The sequence below is a fragment of the Culex pipiens genome, chromosome 2 (genome assembly GCF_016801865.2).
Source record: "Culex pipiens pallens isolate TS chromosome 2, TS_CPP_V2, whole genome shotgun sequence".
In the NCBI taxonomy this organism is placed as follows: domain Eukaryota; kingdom Metazoa; phylum Arthropoda; class Insecta; order Diptera; family Culicidae; genus Culex; species Culex pipiens.
The window spans coordinates 77,965,237-77,982,374 of record NC_068938.1 but is presented as its reverse complement, the minus strand read 5'-3'; the positions used below and the strand labels follow the sequence as shown (position 1 = coordinate 77,982,374).

The following is a 17,138-nucleotide window of genomic DNA, read 5'->3' as shown; positions in this document are numbered from 1 at the left end:
AAGTTTCATGCAAATAAAAAAATACAAAGACAAATTCGATTTGCGAAATCGTAGAGAACCACTACTCATCATTTGCCGGTCGCGATCGTTAAGGTGAAACGGGGAGGCAGCAACATATTGACACCACGACTCAATCTTTTGGAAGCACCTCTAGGGCAAATCCCATAACTTACGAAGTTCTGATTTTTGCAGACACTAAATTGTGCGATAGCAAGTAATCTGTCGAGTTCAGAAATTAATTTAAGTTGAAGTCGTGAAGAAGTCGTCCAAGAAGTGGCGTCCCGTTTCACCTTAAATTGTAAAAAAAATTATGAAAATAAGCAATAAAATACCTTAAAATGAATATCATTTTAAAAATCGCCAGAAAAAGAAAAACGACAACCAGCTCTCGTTTTCTTCACCTTATTTTGTCCAACCATTTCCTTTTCATTGCCTTGCTTGTATCAGCTGCTTCTGACATTTCAATCAGATGTTGTTTTTGTTATGATTTTTCAGATTCAAGCAACCTGACCTCGCCGGTGCAGTCTGGTGAACATTGTGTAATTCTAAGTCCGCAACTTTTATAAAAATGTACAAATTAGCCAAAATGAATTGCTAGAGTGATCAACTAAGACACACATTTAACATGCTCTCATTCCTTCGACTAAGTCAACTGGGACGGATTGGCGTACAGCAGCGGTGAGTAGCTTGAAATTTCAACTGTTGACTTCACATTGTGAACACACAAGAGTTCGATCTAATGTACAATCCTTTTACAGTCTCAAACCGCTCATTCACCGCACCCTGAGCACTTCCTGTCGACGCTTCTCTGACGATATCGCGTACGACGAAATTCCAGTTAGCCGCATCCGTAACTTTAGCATCATCGCGCACGTGGACCACGGCAAGAGTACCCTCGCCGACCGGTTGCTCGAGCTAACGGGGACCATTAAGAAAAATGCCACCAACAAGCAGGTGCTGGACAGTCTGCAGGTCGAGAAGGAACGCGGTATTACGGTGAAGGCGCAGACTGCGTCGCTGCTGTACCGGTACGAGGGCAGCGACTATTTGCTGAACTTGATCGATACTCCTGGGCATGTGGACTTTGCGAACGAGGTGTCGCGGTCGTTGGCCGCTTGTGATGGGGTGATTTTGTTGGTTGACGCTAATGAGGGCGTGCAGGCTCAGACGGTGGCGAATTATCATTTGGCGAGGGGTAAGGAGTTGGTGATTGTGCCGGTGTTGAACAAGATTGATTTGAAGAATGCCCGGCCGGACGCGGTGACGCAGGAGTTGTTTACGCTGTTTGGGATTGATCCGGATGGGGTGTTGAGGATTTCGGCTAAGCAGGGCACGGGTTGTGAGCAGGTGTTGGTGGAGATTGTGAAGAGGTTGCCGGCGCCGGATGCCAGGAGGGGCGAGCAGTTTCGGGCGTTGATCTTTGACAGCTGGTTTGATCGGTATCGGGGAGCGTTGAATTTGGTGTATGTGAAGGATGGGGAGGTGCGTGTTGGGCAGGAGATTGTTTCTTGTCACACGGGGAAGGTGTACGAGGTCAAGAGTTTGGCGATGTTGCGACCGGATGAGCAGAAGATTGAGCGGTTAGTGGCGGGACAGGTTGGGTTGTTGGGTTGCAACATGCGGACGAGTAAGGAGTCGAACATTGGTGATACGTTGTACTTGAAGAAGAACAAAAACTGTGAACCACTGCCGGGGTTTAAGCCCCAACAGCCGATGGTGTTTGCCGGGGTTTATCCGGCGGACCAGTCGCAGCATCCCTACCTCAAAGGTGCCATCGAGAAGCTGGTGCTAAACGATTCCGCCGTAACGGTCGTGCCCGACTCCAGTCCGGCACTGGGTCAAGGTTGGCGTTTGGGCTTCCTAGGTCTGCTTCACCTGGACGTGTTCAGCCAACGTCTACAGCAAGAGTATGACGCAGAACCGATCCTGACCGCACCCTCAGTCACGTACAAAATCAAGCTGAAAGGCATCAAATTGATCGCTGCCCACGGAGGCAAAGACACCATCTTCGTCAGCAATCCTGCCCTGTTTCCGGACCCGAACTCGGTCGAAGAGTACTACGAACCGTACGTGCTCGGCACGATCATCGCTCCAACGGAGTGCACCGGCCCGATAATCGGCCTCTGCGTCGAACGACGTGCCGTCCAGAAAACCTCGATCAACATCGACAACGACCGGATCATGACCACCTACCTGATGCCGCTGAACGAGATCGTGCTGGACTTTCACGACCAGCTCAAATCGATCTCCTCTGGCTACGCTAGCTTCGACTACGAGGATCATGGCTACGTCGCCAGTGCGCTCGTCCGCATGGACGTCCTGCTGAACGGAACGCTCGTGGACGAACTCTGCACGGTGGTGCACATCAGCAAGGCTCAGTCACACGCCCGCGAGCTGGTACTCAAGCTGAAGGAGCTGATCCCGCGGCAGATGGTGCAGATCGCCATCCAGGCCACGGTCGGGGGAAAGGTCGTGGCGCGGGAAACGCTGAAGGCGTACCGCAAGGACGTGACGGCAAAGTTGGTGAGTTTCGGGGTGGATTTTGGGGAGTTGACGGAAGATAACTGTTGATTTCTTTCAGTACGGCGGAGATGTTACTCGGAGGATGAAGTTGCTGAAGCAGCAGGCAGAAGGTAAGAAGAAAATGCGAGCGATCGCGAACATCAACGTGCCGCGGGACACCTTTATCAACGTGCTGAAGCGGTGATGAGGTGAGTGGTTGCCAGAATAAACTAGTTGAATACTTCAAGGTGATCGACGTTTGATCCTCGATTGTAAGTTGTGAAAGTTCTTAGATAGCTTCAACTGTTATTATTTGATAAATCGAAACGTCTGACAAGTAACAATACAACCGTTCTTTGGACCATGCCTCAACGATCCAGTGATCGCTGAATCTCTTTATTCTTACAAATTAAACTATATTACAAACTCTTCACATTCACCGCCGACACGTAACTGGGATTACTGACGGCACTGCGCGGCGATACGCCGCCCAGTTCTTCCACAGCGACTGACTCGCCGACCTTGATCTGCTGTTCAAGGGGTACCATCGAGATCACCTCCGGCTCCTGCGCCACCGAAGAACCCTTCATGTTCATGTACGCCTGCGGCACCGGCGGAGGAGCCACCTGCGGCGGTGGTTTCACGTTCATTACGTAGTTGGGCCCACCTTGAACGTTGTTGGCGATCAGGTACGGTTGGTTAAGGTCGTTCAGTTCGGTTGGGTTGCGCAGGTGATCCGGAAGCATGTTGCTGAAGATGGCTTTTAGCTCCCAGAATGTCGGACGGGACGTCGGACGCTCCTTCCAGCACTGTCGCATTATTTCGTAGATGGCGTTGTTGGCGTACGGAGGTTTGTCCATTCGATAACCTAACCGTAGTTTGTCAACTAGATCCTTGCTGATCTCCATGCCCGGGTAGGGGTTGGTAGCCAGTGAGAACAGCTCCCAGAGCAGGATGCCGTACGACCAGACATCAGATTTGGTGCTGAAGTCTGCGTGATCGATACACTCGAGCGCAAGCCACTTGAACGGCAGCGGATCGCTGCCCTTCTTCCGGTAGTGATCGTTCCGGTGGTAGATCGATCGCGCTAGTCCAAAGTCGCAGATTTTGACGACGTTGTTTTCGCCCAGCAGGATGTTTCGCGCGGCAAGATCGCCGTGGATCACGAGTCGGTGCGCGAGGTATTCCATGCCACAGGCGATCTGGGCCGACCAGGAGATGAGGTCCGTGGTCGTTACGGTAGTTGGGTTGGGATCGTCGTCCCGGATCATGGCGCGGTTGATGTGACCCAGCGGTTTGTTGAAGTCACTGCCTGGTTGTGTGATGTAGTTGCTGTTGTTGCAGATGTAGGTGGAATTGGTCGGGTTACTGCTGATCTCCGATCCCGTGTTGTTGTTGGAATCGTTAACATATTGGCTGTTTAAGATCATAAAGAAATTAGAACATACTTTGGCAAATGGCGAGATTAAGATCATACCTGCTGACGGCGGATACATTACTTGGCCAACGATAGTCCAAACTGCCATCGATTTCCGAGAACTGATCTACAAATCTTCTACGATACTTCATCAAGTAGTCCTGTAGATTCCCGTACGGACAGTACTCCACGATCACCATCAGTTCTCCTGCAAAGAAATACTTTTAGTCAACTCCCAAAAACTCTAACCTCACAAACCCTACTTTTGACGACATTCTTCGTAATCGCCCCCAACAAATTCACCACGTTCGGATGCGGTCCCAGGTGGATCATGATCTTCAGCTCCGATATCAGCGCTCGCATCACGACGTTATCCGTCTGCTTGCGAACCATCTTCACCGCCACCGTGCTTTCCTTCTCGTCCGGCACCAGCCCCTGAGCGGTGGCCATCATAACCACTCCAAACGCTCCACATCCCAGCGTCTTGCCCAGTTTGAGCTTCTCCGCGGGAAACTCGTACCGGCTGTCGTACGGGAGCAGATCAGTCTGCTGCCCTAGCGGTAGTCCCGGATTCAGTTGACCCTTGTAACCTTCGGCGAAGCTGACCAGTCCGGCTTTTCGCATGGCCGCGACTTCCTGCTTTTTCTTGCAGTAAAACGACGTGATTAGGACTACGATGAGGATTAGCGCGATCAGCATCGCCAGTCCCGCGTAGATCCACGTCTTTTCTACGATATCCCCGGTGACAGTTAGGGTCCAGCCCTTCTCCGCTTGACCTTCTCGGTTTCGAACCCGGCAACGGTACTGTCCGGAGTCCTCCCTTTTCAGGTATGTGAAGTAGAGAGTGGTTCCGTTGATCACGTGCACTCTGGCGTCGTTCTCGAGAGGTTCGTCGTTCTTTAGCCAGTCGATCGTTGGCTTTGGGATTCCTTTTGAGTAGCATTCCAGCTGACATGCTTCACCGGAACTCTGCGTGATCTCTCCGTGATCACTTTCTCCGAAGATCTTTGGTTTCATTGGTTCAAATATCTCCAGCTGAATCTCCTTGCTTTCTACCACATTGGACTCGAACGTCTTCGTGCGGCATTTCAGTACACCTGCATGCAATTTCAAAGCTTTGTCCAACACAAGCTTCCGCACATGAGCGTAGTTCTCGTACGAATCCTGGAATGTAATCTCCTCGCTCTCCTTCACCAAGCTACCGTTCCAGAGGAACTCGATCTCGTTTGTATGCTTGTACACGGATGCAGCGCATACGATCGCTACGCGATCCCCTGAAACCACCTCGAACTCTGGCGAAATTCTTCGAATAACCACCGGTTCCCAAAAATCACCAATTAAAAGATCGGCCTGGACCATTGACGATCCCTCACTGTTTTCAGCTGCGCACACGACGTATCCCGCGGTAGTTGCGTTGGGGATTACAAACTGCTCGATCGTCACGTAATCCTTGGTGTTTGGAGTTCGCGTTCCCTGCAATACCAATTCTGTAGATCTTTTCTTTAGTATACCAAGCATGCACTTACAAACTGATCGACCTGACTTCGCTGGACCGATTTGGAACAGTTGGTCCACGGCACGTCGTCGCAAGCAAAAAAGGCAAAGTTCATCGTCGGCTTGGGATATCCGATGCAGGTACAGGTAAAGGTTGCTTGCTCCGACGGCTTCACGTAGACCGGATCCATGGTTAGACTTGGTTTTCCTAAAAAAGATGATCGTTAGTTGATCACTCCTTCAATACCACCTTGAAGATTACCAACCTCTTACAAATACCCTAACGCTAAGATTGCGCTTGACAGCGCCGTTGTCGCCGTGCAGAACGTAACTGCCAGCATCTTCGACGGCGGGATTGCTCACCGTCAGCGTTGTCTTGAACTCGCTCTCGCTAAAAGTGTACTTCGATCCGGACCGCAACGGCAAGTCGCTGTCGTCTTTGGTCCAGTAAAATACTGGTTGGGCAAAGGATCGATACTTGATATCGATTCGAAGCGATCGTTTACCAGCGGTTACGTTTATCTTTGGCGGACTCTCGTACCGGATCTCGTTTCCCACGGTAATCTCAACGGAACGATAGTTGGTTTGATTCTCCTCGTCCAGGTTCCGAACTCGGCATTTGTACTTTTCACCGGTTTCGTTCTGCTCAACGGAAGCGATCGTCAGCTCAATTTGACCAATTTTGCGCTGTAGATTGGTTGCATCCAGAGTTTCCGTAACGGGACCAACCGTGATCCTCGAACTGGGTTGAATCCGTGTGTTGTCCTTGCTTTCCCACCACATGTCGAACCGCATGTCCGCGGTCACATTGACCTGGCAGATCAACTTGCCGGTGTCACCAGGTTGAAGGAATAATCCATTGATGGGAAGTATTGTGGGCTTCTTGATGTATTCCGCTGTAGCTGAAATATAAATATAAACAAAATTGGATTAATGACCAAAGGTCACATATACAATTTCTACACTATAATATTTGTTTAGGGTAAAGTATCACGTAGCTCGATGCATCAAATTGCCGCATGCACCGAAAGTGCATAAACTATTTGCGTCATCGACCGGATTGGGAATCCCGCAACAAAAAATATCTTTATTGCAGTATAGCTTCGAATGTATCTTAGGTCAAGACGTGAGGAGCGTTGCTTCTAATTTCTATGCACATTTGCGATTGCAAACATAATGCACTCCCTTATCGTCTTGTTATCTAGCCTTAAGTCGTTATGACGACATAATGAATGCAATTAATTGATGAACTATACTAATGGAGCGGAGATCCATCATCAAACTACTACTGGGCTGGTTGGGTTCTATTTTTGCAAGCCATTTTTTTAGCAGTTCCAGCCCAAAATTTTGCTGTAGCCCTAATCTTCTTACCGGGTGAGCTAAAAATTCGCTAATTTGTATGGATTTTTCTTTGAAAAAAAAAAAAAACTAACATTTTGATAGTTTTGACTGAACAAAGCAAATATTTGTTTGATTTAAGAAAAAGTTTTAGGGTCGAAACATTCTCATCCTCCCCATAAAAAAAATCCAAAAATAAGGACCAGAGAAGTAGGAATTTTTTTTTGACAACAGCATAACTGTAATCATATCAAAATGGTTTTATGATCCAATTTTGAGAATTTGGTAATACATTTGAAATCCACTTATTTTGCCTTCTGGATCTTGACCAGTACTGGAAATCAAATTTTAATGGCATAGGTTTACATAGCAACTTTTAAGAATATATTTTTGAATAAATGATAATTTAATTCTAGTGACAAAAATCAATATTTTTCAAAAGTCGTCGCGAAGCGCAGGTCGGGCACCCCTGCATTTTACTTATTAAAGCGGAAAGGCCTAATGCGTTGCATACACAGAAAACAAACGATGGTAATATTCATCAGGGAATGGTGACAGATTTTGTGTCAAAAAAGTTTAACATTACATCAGGAAATTGTGAATTTTCGTCAGTTTCTGGTGAATTTTCATCAGGTTCACATTTTTACACATTTTTTTTAGCTAAAATTACTTTAAAAGAGGTATTTTTTCTGTGTAATCGCATGAAACTGATCCTATGAACGGAACCATCTTTTCATCATCAGGAAAGGAAGGAGATGTGGACATACCGTCCCTAACGCTCCGATTTATCTAGCAATTCCCCACGAAAACGAAAAAAAAAGTTTTCCGATCAGGCTCATAATTGGACTGGGGGTCCTTTGACCAATTACTTAGACCCGTATTATTTTTGTTTGACCATTAGGGTGACCTACGCCGTGATAGGGTGGTCCGAAATATTGCCATTTGCGTTGATTTTCGCAAAACAATTTTTTTTAACATTCCAACGCCCAAGGCTCCAAAAAAGTTGGAACGGTAACTTCAACTCAATGGTTCTCGGGCATAACTCAACCAATCAAGATGATTCTTCTTTCCAGTGATTTGTTAGGATGTCTAGATGATTCTAGAACTTTGCAGAACTTAATTTGATCAAATCTGTAATTTTTGCTATTAAAAACATCGTTCCAACTTTTTTTTTCGCGTGTAAAAAAAATCGCCAAAAATTCCGCGGAGGCAGTCGTTTAAAAAAAGGTGGAACGATGTTTCCGGTCGCAGAAATTACAGATTTGTTCAAATCAAGTTCTGCAAAATTTTAGGATCATCTAGACATTCTTACAAATCACTGGAAACAAGAATCGTTCCGATTGGTTGAGTAATGCCCGAGAACCAGCGAGTTGAAGTTACCGTTCCACCTTTTTTAGGAGGCTTGGGCGTCCGTGTAAGTTGGGCATGCGTTGGGCGTTCCAGTGTTAATCATAACTCTATTTCATCGCGATTTTAGCTCTCTTTGACGCAAATTAAAGGTTTGGGCCTTTCGAGAAAAATAGTTTGGACCGGTTGTGCAGTGGTAATCGTGGTTGCCTCTCAGCCCAGTTGGACTGGGTTCCATCCTAGACGGTCCGTGCGGCATTTTTCGAGACGAGATTTATCTGATCACGCCTTCCGTCGGACGAGGAAGTAAATGTTGGCCCCGGTCTAACCTAGAGGTTAGGTCGATAGCTCAGTTCAGGTGTAGGAGTCGTCTCTCCTGTCTCGGTGGAGTCGCTGGTAGGCAGTTGGACTCACAATCCAAAGGTCGTTAGTTCGAATCCCGAGGTGGATGGAAGGTGTAAAAAGAGGTTTGCAATTGCCTTAACAATCAAAGCCTTCGGACACCTAGTTTCGAGTAGCAATCTCGCAATCGAGAACGCTGTAGAGTGAACAAATTATTTAGTTTGGAGTTTCAAAAATCTAGCTTTATATTTGAAAAGGTCGAATGAAAACTTAAAATGCGGTTCTGGAGGTCTCGGGATCAAAGAATGAAGATCTGACAAACCTATTAAAAGTTATGAGCACTCAAGTGTTATTTGTACACTTTTTCAATGCCGGATCTCAGATGTTTTGATGATGGGGCATGGGACCCATCGTTGGACGAGTTATTTAAAATGTTAAAGATCTGAAAATTCAATTTAGTGACGTAAAACCCCTTTGATAGGTTTGAGATTTTTCCGCAAAATGAAGGGAACAAAGTAAATACGTCCGAAATGGTATGGAATCATACTGACCGTGGTAGAGAAGTGTTCAGAGTACTTTTACAAGAAGTTTTTATGAAATTTGGAAAAGTTTAAAAAGTTCGTAAGCTATAATTAAGAAAATGATGATGAATAGCATTATTTAAGTTTTCTTAAAGTTCCATGATTTTCTCAATGAACATGACAATTTTCCACTAGGAGAAGGTAAAATAATTTTGTAAATAATAAATATTATGTGTTTTTGAGGCATGTTCAGTAGAACAAATTAAATATAAAATGCAAAATTTAAGGCAAAATTCTGACTTTTTACAATTTTACCTTAAATTTATATGTATTTTGTTAAAAAAAAGCTTATAAATTTAGTTAACTGGGCATAAATATTATTTTTTTTTCTTAAAAATGATATCAGCAGCAGTGGTGGTACATTTGACATAAAAATAAAATTAGAGCACCTTATATCTGATTTTATCAAGAATAACTATGACTATCAAAGTCGCCCCGGAATTCAGAATACAATTACAATCAAAGTACTTATTTTGAGCTGAAACTTTTTAAAACAACGCATTTATATTCGAGGTTTAAATGGGTGCAAAAAAAAATTTGCAATTTTTTTTCACATTTATCTTTTTAGATCAAGTCTTAGACTTCGACAAGATTGTGAAATAATGGAAAACTTTTGTCATTTTTTTGGGCTGCAAACAGGTTTTCGCCGATTAAATTTATGAAAAAGTTCTTTGAAACTTCATCTATTAGTCTAGTTAATGGGTTAATGTTGCCCGATACTGTTCATATTGAACCGAGAGCCTTGAAACAGTGTAAGGCAGATATTAAATCAAATAGGTGACCAACATTTCACGATCACGGATCACGTTATTGTCGCGTTAGAACAAAATGTTAAATACTCCACAAAAAAACTCGATACCTTCAAGACTTTCGTACCGGTAAAACTGCACCACACTTGTTGGCTTGGTAAACGAAACAACATGTTTTAAATAATTCAAAACCTGTTTCTTCTTGCCGTGAAATACAAAGCATAACGGGTCTTTCCAGAGTCACCAAACGTGAATATTAAACGTTAAGATTTCATGTTATTGCACTGGTTATAACTTGGTAGTAACATTATTTATTTTGATTGTTGTAAACTGCACTTTAAGGAGATGGTTTGTTATCTCGATGCATTATCACAATTAAGAGCGAGTTTTTCACCGATGTGAAACAGGTCGTATCGAGGTGCTCCGATTTGGATGAAACTTTCAGGGTTTGTTTGTCTATACATGAGATGAACTCATGCCAAATATGAGCCCTCTACGACAAAGGGAAGTGGGTTAAAACGGGCATTGAAGTTTGAGGTCCAAAACACATGAAAAATCTTAAAATTGCTCGCATTTCCGTAAAACTTCATCAATTTCAACTCTCTTAGATGCATTCGAATGGTCTTTTGAAGCCCTTCAAAATGTGCTATAGACATCCAGGATTGGTTTGACTTTTTCTCATAGCTTTTGCAAATTACTGTTAAAAATGGATTTTTTTAAAACCTTAATAACTTTTGGCAACAGCCTCCAACACCCATACTCCCATAGGTCAAAAGTTAGGGAATTTCATGGACTAGAAGCCTACTGTATTAACTTTTTGGCCAATCGCAGTTTTTCTCAAAGTTTTTCGATTTTTCTAGAACAAACATTTTACAACGTTAGTTTTTGCCCTGTAGGCCTCCATAGCGGCACTTTTTGGTCTCAATTTTGACATATTCGGAATCCTCAGAAAATTTTACATTAGATTGAGGTGTTGGAATTTTGAATTTGATTGGAAAAAATGCCATTTAGAATTAATTAAAATATTTTTTAACAATTTGTTGGATTGGGGGTAAAACAGGATTTCGCCTACTTGATACAGCATTTGACGTATTGATCATAGGGTAAATAAGATCTATTTCTTTTTTCAAAAATGTTTTATTTAATTATTTTTTAAATCAAAATTACAACTCCAATACTTCTAACTTACGTGAAATTGTCCGAGGATTCCGAATATGACAAAATTGAGACCAAAAAATACCGTCTTCTTGGCCTACAGGGCAAAAACTAACGTTGTAAAATGTTTGTTCTAGAAAAATCGAATAACTATGAGAAAAACTGCGATTGGCCAAAAAGTTAATACCGTAGGCTTATAGTCCATGAAATTCCCTAGCTTTTGACGTATGGGAGTATGGGTGTTGGAGGCTGTTGCCAAAAGTTATTAAGGTTTTAAAAAAATCCATTTTTAACAGTAATTTGCAAAAGCTATGAGAAAAAGTCAAACCAATCCTGGATGTCTATAGCACATTTTGAAGGGCTTCAAAAGACCATTCGAATGCATCTAAGAGAGTTGAAATTGATGAAGTTTTACGGAAATGCGAGCAATTTTAAGATTTTTCATGTGTTTTGGACCTCAAACTTCAATGCCCGTTTTAACCCACTTCCCTTTGTCGTAGAGGGCTCATATTTGACATGAGTTCATCTCATGTATAGACAAACAAACCCTGAAAGTTTCATCCAAATCGGAGCACCTCAATACGACCTCTAGAACAAACCGAGCAGAATCTACAAATACTGCCTCTTAAGTGGAAAATGTATTTCCTTTTTCCACGATCTGTTCGTTGAGAATGTTCTGTCAAATCTGCTTGATTTTTAAATCTTGTTTTCGTATGAATTTTCAGGGTGACCTATTTTTAAGCATTTCAAGTATTTTTGAACTTCTATAAATATCTTACCGTCGCCACAACATGATGCTGCCATGTGTATCGCCACCATCCAGCTGATTAAAGATGGGCGTCTCATGGCCGAATTTCGTTGATCTTTTTTGGTTTGTTTTCAAAATTGTAATCAAAACGCTTATTTACAAACCGCGTACGTTCGACTGACAACACATACTTTTACAGGCCGAGCAAACACTTTAGCATGATAATTTTAGCACCATCTTGTTGCTTTTGTAGTTGTTGTTTTAATTACGTAGTTGTATTTTTTTCGTGATTTCATCTTCTTGGCACAGAATTAGTATTCAACTGTCGTCGGACATTTTTGCTTCAAAATTCCGTCACAAATTGCATCTCTTATCCAGCCAGGCGATCACCACAAATATCTGGCCAATCCATTTCCGATTGCAATGATGTCACTCTTTAAACGTTGAGTTTTCCCCTGTGATATTGGAGTTTGTTAAGGGGAGGACCGCGCCGTCCGGGCTTGACTTGGTGTCGCGAAATCTACTTAGCTACTGACGGCTGACTGTGTATTTATTAGTTGCGGCGTGGCGTGCATCTCTCCTCCTCCTTCTTCGACGCCTATCGCGTTTTGCATTCGCGCGATTTCGCGCGCACTCCCCGCGGAGAGTAGCTTGCCAATTGTCGGACGCGTTATCTCTGTTGTTGACTTGTTGGGAGATGAAAGTGGGTTTTGTTTGCGAATTGTGCACGAATAAATATATTTATTTGTTGATTAGTTTTGTATAAAACGAGAGTGTCACTGTAGAAAAATAAAGAAATTCAAAAACTCAATTTTGATGAAAAATTTGTCAGTAAAATATAGTTTTTTTCAAAATAAAACTAAAATTAACGTCTTTAAAAAAATATTTTAAAACTGTTTTCAACACTTTGCCCCATATCCCAACCACATGCAGCACTACAAAATAAAAAAAAAACACCCCCGCAAGTAAAATTTTGCCACTGTCGAGGGACTTTTGACACTTTTGTAATGTGTCACCACCTCCTCCCCCCCAGGTGAAAAACTAAAACACTGCAGTGTGTGCGCAGTTATGAGTGTTGTGTTTGGTGCTCTTTGCGGGAAAGAAGGATTTGCCTTCCAGTTGGGACTTTTGACCAATCAACAATTTTTTTCCCGCCACTTCTAATGTACTCTGGGTCATTAGAGAAGAAAGGGTACGGCGGTTGTTGTTTCTGGAGAATGTCCAACACCCTCGCGCTGATAGCCGTTTGGCATGGAAATGTCCTTATTACACAAGATATACCGTCAGGTGGGAGGACTTTTACAGTCTTTGACCGAACTTGGATGGAGTTTGTCTACAATAAAAGTTTTGTTTTAATTTAAATTCTGGTTTAATTGCTAATATGATTTTGAATTATTTGGGCATTCAAAGTCCAACTTTGTACGGCTATTCTTGGCTGACCTTTTTATCGCATCAACATCGCGTTGCATTTCCGCTTGATAGCCGAACCACGGGAAGTTATTGCTTCACTCAATTTGCAATTACTGTAGGGCGACAGAACCTATTTGCTTGCGAACTATCCATTTGTTTTAGATTATAATAGCTTTATTACTATTTTTTAAATATTACAAAATTGAAATTCAATTAAAATTCCAAACCAAAGGACAAAAACAAACAATTCCAAATGCAATACTTTCCTCAATTAAAATCATCGGTTTCCGTGGTGTAGTGGTTATCACATCCGCCTAACACGCGGAAGGCCCCCGGTTCGATCCCGGGCGGAAACAAAATTTATTTCTTTTAACTTTTTTTTCAAATCATTTTTTCTAAACTCACAAAACTTGCAGTTTTGCCATTGCACAGTGGTCCAAATCGCAAAATTAAGTGGAAAATGGATTTTCCGAAAAATGGTGAAGTTTTGGAGCTTTAGTGTCTTCAGAAGAGTTGTTGCAAATGGAAAAGGGCAACTTTTGATTTGGTAAAGAGCAATTCCAGCCCAAATCAGGAATTTTTTAGGTACTTTTTTCTCGACCCTTTCCGATTTCAATGAAACTTTGTAGACATGTTATCCTAGGCATATTTAAGCCATTTTTGTGTATATTGAGCCAGTTACACTCGATAATGACATTTGAGAAGGGCGCAAGTGTTTTAAATCTTTTTGTATTTCGTAATTTAAATATTGCTGTATCTCGAAGCCGTTGCATCGTATCAAAAAGTGGTCAAAGACAAACTTGTAGGAAATTTGACGGGCTTTCCGAAAAAAAATACACTTTAACCCTTTCAGGCCTGAATTTTTCTGAGCTGTGTTAATCTACAATTTTGGTACCAGTAGTTAAATTTTTCCATAAGTAAACAGAAACAGGCAAAAAAAAGTTACATTTCATTATTGGACGTTCTGGGTCCTCCAAAGTGTCCTGGAATACAGATCTTGGAGTCTACCGCCGTAACAACACGATTCTACCAAGTTTCCGATTATGGTTCATATTCAGTGATGTTCCTGGAACCCTTTGGCAACACTCTGAGCTATGTGGATCACTTTAGGGATGTTCTGGGTCCTCCAAAGTGTCCTGAAATACAGATCTTGGAGTCTACCGCCGTAACAACACGATTCTACCAAGTTTCCGATTATGGTTCATATTCAGTGATGTTCCTGGGACCTTTTGGCAACACTCTGAGCTTTGTGGATCACTTTTGGGATGTTCTGGGTCCTCCAAAGTGTCCTGGAATAAAGATCTTGGAGTCTACCGCCGTAACAAAACGATTCTACCAAGTTTCCGATTATGGTTCATATTCAGTGATGTTCCTGGGACCTTTTGGCAACACTCTGAGCTTTGTGGATCACTTTTGGGATGTTCTGGGTCCTCCAAAGTGTCCTGGAATAAAGATCTTGGAGTCTACCGCCGTAACAACACGATTCTACCAAGTTTCCGATTATGGTTCATATTCAGTGATGTTCCTGGGACCCTTTGGCGACACTATGAGCTATGTGGATCACTTTTGGGATGTTCTGGGTCCTCCAAAGTGTCCTGAAATACAGATCTTGGAGTCTACCACCGTAACAACACGATTCTACCAAGTTTCCGATTATGGTTCATATTCAGTGATGTTCCTGGGACCTTTTGGCAACACTTTGAGCAATGTGGATCACTTTTGGGATGTTCTGGGTCCTCCAAAGTGTCCTGGAATACAGATCTTGGAGTCTACCGCCGTAACAACACGATTCTACCAAGTTTCCGATTATGGTTCATATTCAGTGATGTTCCTGGGACCTTTTGGCAACACTCTGAGCTTTGTGGATCACTTTTGGGATGTTCTGGGTCCTCCAAAGTGTCCTGGAATACAGATCTTGGAGTCTACCGCCGTAACAACACGATTCTACCAAGTTTCCGATTATGGTTCATATTCAGTGATGTTCCTGGGACCTTTTGGCAACACTCTGAGCTTTGTGGATCACTTTTGGGATGTTCTGGGTCCTCCAAAGTGTCATGGAATAAAGATCTTGGAGTCTACCGCCGTAACAAAACGATTCTACCAAGTTTCCGATTATGTTTCATATTCAGTGATGTTCCTGGGACTTTTTGGCAATACTCTGAGCTATGTGGATCACATTTGGGATGTTCTAGGTCCTCCAAAGTGTCCTGGAAATCCTGGAATACAGATCTTGAAGTCTAGTAATGTTAAAGGGTGCCAGCTCCTGGCGGGTTTCGCTTTGTAAGCGAAAGGATGGCTTGAATCCCATCTGGCGAGGCAAAAGGGGTAGGTGGCGGTAAAGGGAGGATTTTGGCTGCAGCGTGAGTTCAATTTGTTCAAGTCATAAACCTCCTAAAACCCAACACATTCAATCTCTAGAACGATCTGTGGGCGGCTGAGTCTGAGCATTGAAAAACTCTGTAACAATACACGGAGAAGTGCTTCAACTGCAATTTTCTACTCGCTTAGATACTCTCAGGCAAAATTCGAGCTGAATATTGGGCTATATGATCGGTATTGAACTCTATATGGGTCAAAAATATACGAGGTTTCCCCTCAATCTTACAAACATAAAACCTAAGAACGGGCCATATTACAAAAGATACAAAAGTATCAGAGTAGTCAGTGTAAAAAAAATACTAAAGGGTTCCAGGGACATCACTGAATATGAACCATAAGCGGAAACTTGGTAGAATCGTGTTGTTACGGCGGTAGACTCCAAGATCTATATTCCAGGACACTTTGGAGGACCCAGAACATCCCAAAAGTGATTCACATAGCTCAGAGTGTTGCCAGAAGGTCCCAGAGACATCACTGAATATAAACCATAATCGGAAACTTGGTAGAATCGTGTTGTTACGGCGGTAGACTCCAAGATCTGAATTCCAGGACACTTTGGAGGACCCAGAACATCCCAAAAGAGATCCAAAGAGATCGAAGTGTTGCCAAAGGGTCCCAGGGATATCACTGAATATGAACCATAATCGGAAACTTGGTAGAATCGTGTTGTTACGGTGGTAGACTCCAAGATCTGAATTCCAGGACACTTTGGAGGACCCAGAACATCCCAAATGTGATCCACATTGCTCAAAGTGTTGCCAAAAGGTTCCAGGAACATCACTGAATATGAACCATAATCGGAAACTTGGTAGAATCGTGTTGTTACGGCGGTAGACTCCAAGATCTGTATTCCAGGACACTTTGGAGGACCCAGAACATCCCAAAAGAGATCCAAAGAGATCGAAGTGTTGCCAAAGGGTCCCAGGGATATCACTGAATATGAACCATAATCGGAAACTTGGTAGAATCGTGTTGTTACGGTGGTAGACTCCAAGATCTGAATTCCAGGACACTTTGGAGGACCCAGAACATCCCAAATGTGATCCACATTGCTCAAAGTGTTGCCAAAAGGTTCCAGGAACATCACTGAATATGAACCATAATCGGAAACTTGGTAGAATCGTTTTGATACGGCGGTAGACTCCAAGATCTGTATTCCAGGACACTTTGGAGGACCCAGAACATCCCAAAAGAGATCCAAAGAGATCGAAGTGTTGCCAAAGGGTCCCAGGGACATCACTGAATATGAACCATAATCGGAAACTTGGTAGAATCGTGTTGTTACGGCGGTAGACTCCAAGATCTGTATTTCAGGACACTTTGGAGGACCCAGACCATCCCAAATGATATCCAAAGGGATCGAAGTGGTGCCAAATGGTCGCGGGGATGTGACTGGTAATAATTAAACTTCATTTGCTTGGAAAAATCGTTGTAAGCCTGAATTATCTTCAACATTTTCTGAAGTTTCCAAATTTCAGGTTTTCAGGATGTTCTAGGTCGTCAAAAAGGCCATTAACAACCACTCAAACATTTTTTCCTAGGTAGAGAAACTCATAAATTACAATTTTGCTGAACAATGTTATACGTTTTGAGCACTGTGTGATTTTATACAACCGAATTTCGGTATGGGTCATATATGACCCATCAGGCCTGAAAGGGTTAAGAAGAAAACACTC

General features: G+C 43.0%; 2 protein-coding genes and 1 non-coding gene across 4 annotated transcripts in view; 2 read left to right on the top strand and 1 right to left on the bottom strand.

The window, feature by feature from the left end:
- Window positions 1-488: 488 nt before the first annotated feature.
- Window positions 489-17,138, top strand: part of LOC120419182 (translation factor GUF1 homolog, mitochondrial) — a 99,000-nt gene continuing 82,350 nt past the window's right edge. Inside the window, exons 1-3 of one of the 2 annotated variants that reach the window (XM_039581850.2) lie at window positions 489-678; window positions 759-2,523; window positions 2,582-2,711. In XM_039581850.2, coding sequence (XP_039437784.1) covers window positions 626-678; window positions 759-2,523; window positions 2,582-2,707 — 1,944 coding nt within the window. In that variant the 5' untranslated portion in view covers window positions 489-625 and the 3' untranslated portion in view covers window positions 2,708-2,711. Of the gene's footprint in view, window positions 679-758; window positions 2,524-2,581; window positions 2,750-17,138 lie in introns of those variants that run through there. The other variant, XM_039581849.2, reaches the window with a different exon arrangement.
- Window positions 2,883-12,240, bottom strand: LOC120419181 (vascular endothelial growth factor receptor 1-like). The gene is made up of 6 exons (XM_039581848.2): window positions 11,705-12,240; window positions 5,680-6,315; window positions 5,446-5,621; window positions 4,183-5,392; window positions 3,980-4,127; window positions 2,883-3,918 (listed from the first exon to the last, which is right to left on the bottom strand). Exons 1-6 carry the CDS (start codon window positions 11,769-11,771, stop codon window positions 2,922-2,924), a joined length of 3,234 nt encoding a protein of 1,077 aa, XP_039437782.1. The 5' UTR covers window positions 11,772-12,240; the 3' UTR covers window positions 2,883-2,921.
- On the top strand, window positions 13,367-13,439 carry Trnav-aac (transfer RNA valine (anticodon AAC)). Its single transcript has one exon. It is a non-coding gene; the product is annotated as a tRNA-Val (tRNA).

What these genes read in the sequence shown, in the direction of transcription:
- LOC120419181 (XM_039581848.2), bottom strand. Translation starts at nt 11,771, where the DNA reads ATGAGACGCCCATCTTTAATCAGCTGGATGGTGGCGATACACATGGCA. An exon ending in AGCATCATGTTGTGGCGACG is followed by an intron (nt 6,316 to 11,704) that starts GTAAGATATTTA and finishes TTTATATTTCAG; the next exon opens with CTACAGCGGAATACATCAAG. An exon ending in GAAGTCAGGTCGATCAGTTT is followed by an intron (nt 5,393 to 5,445) that starts GTAAGTGCATGC and finishes TTGGTATTGCAG; the next exon opens with GGAACGCGAACTCCAAACAC.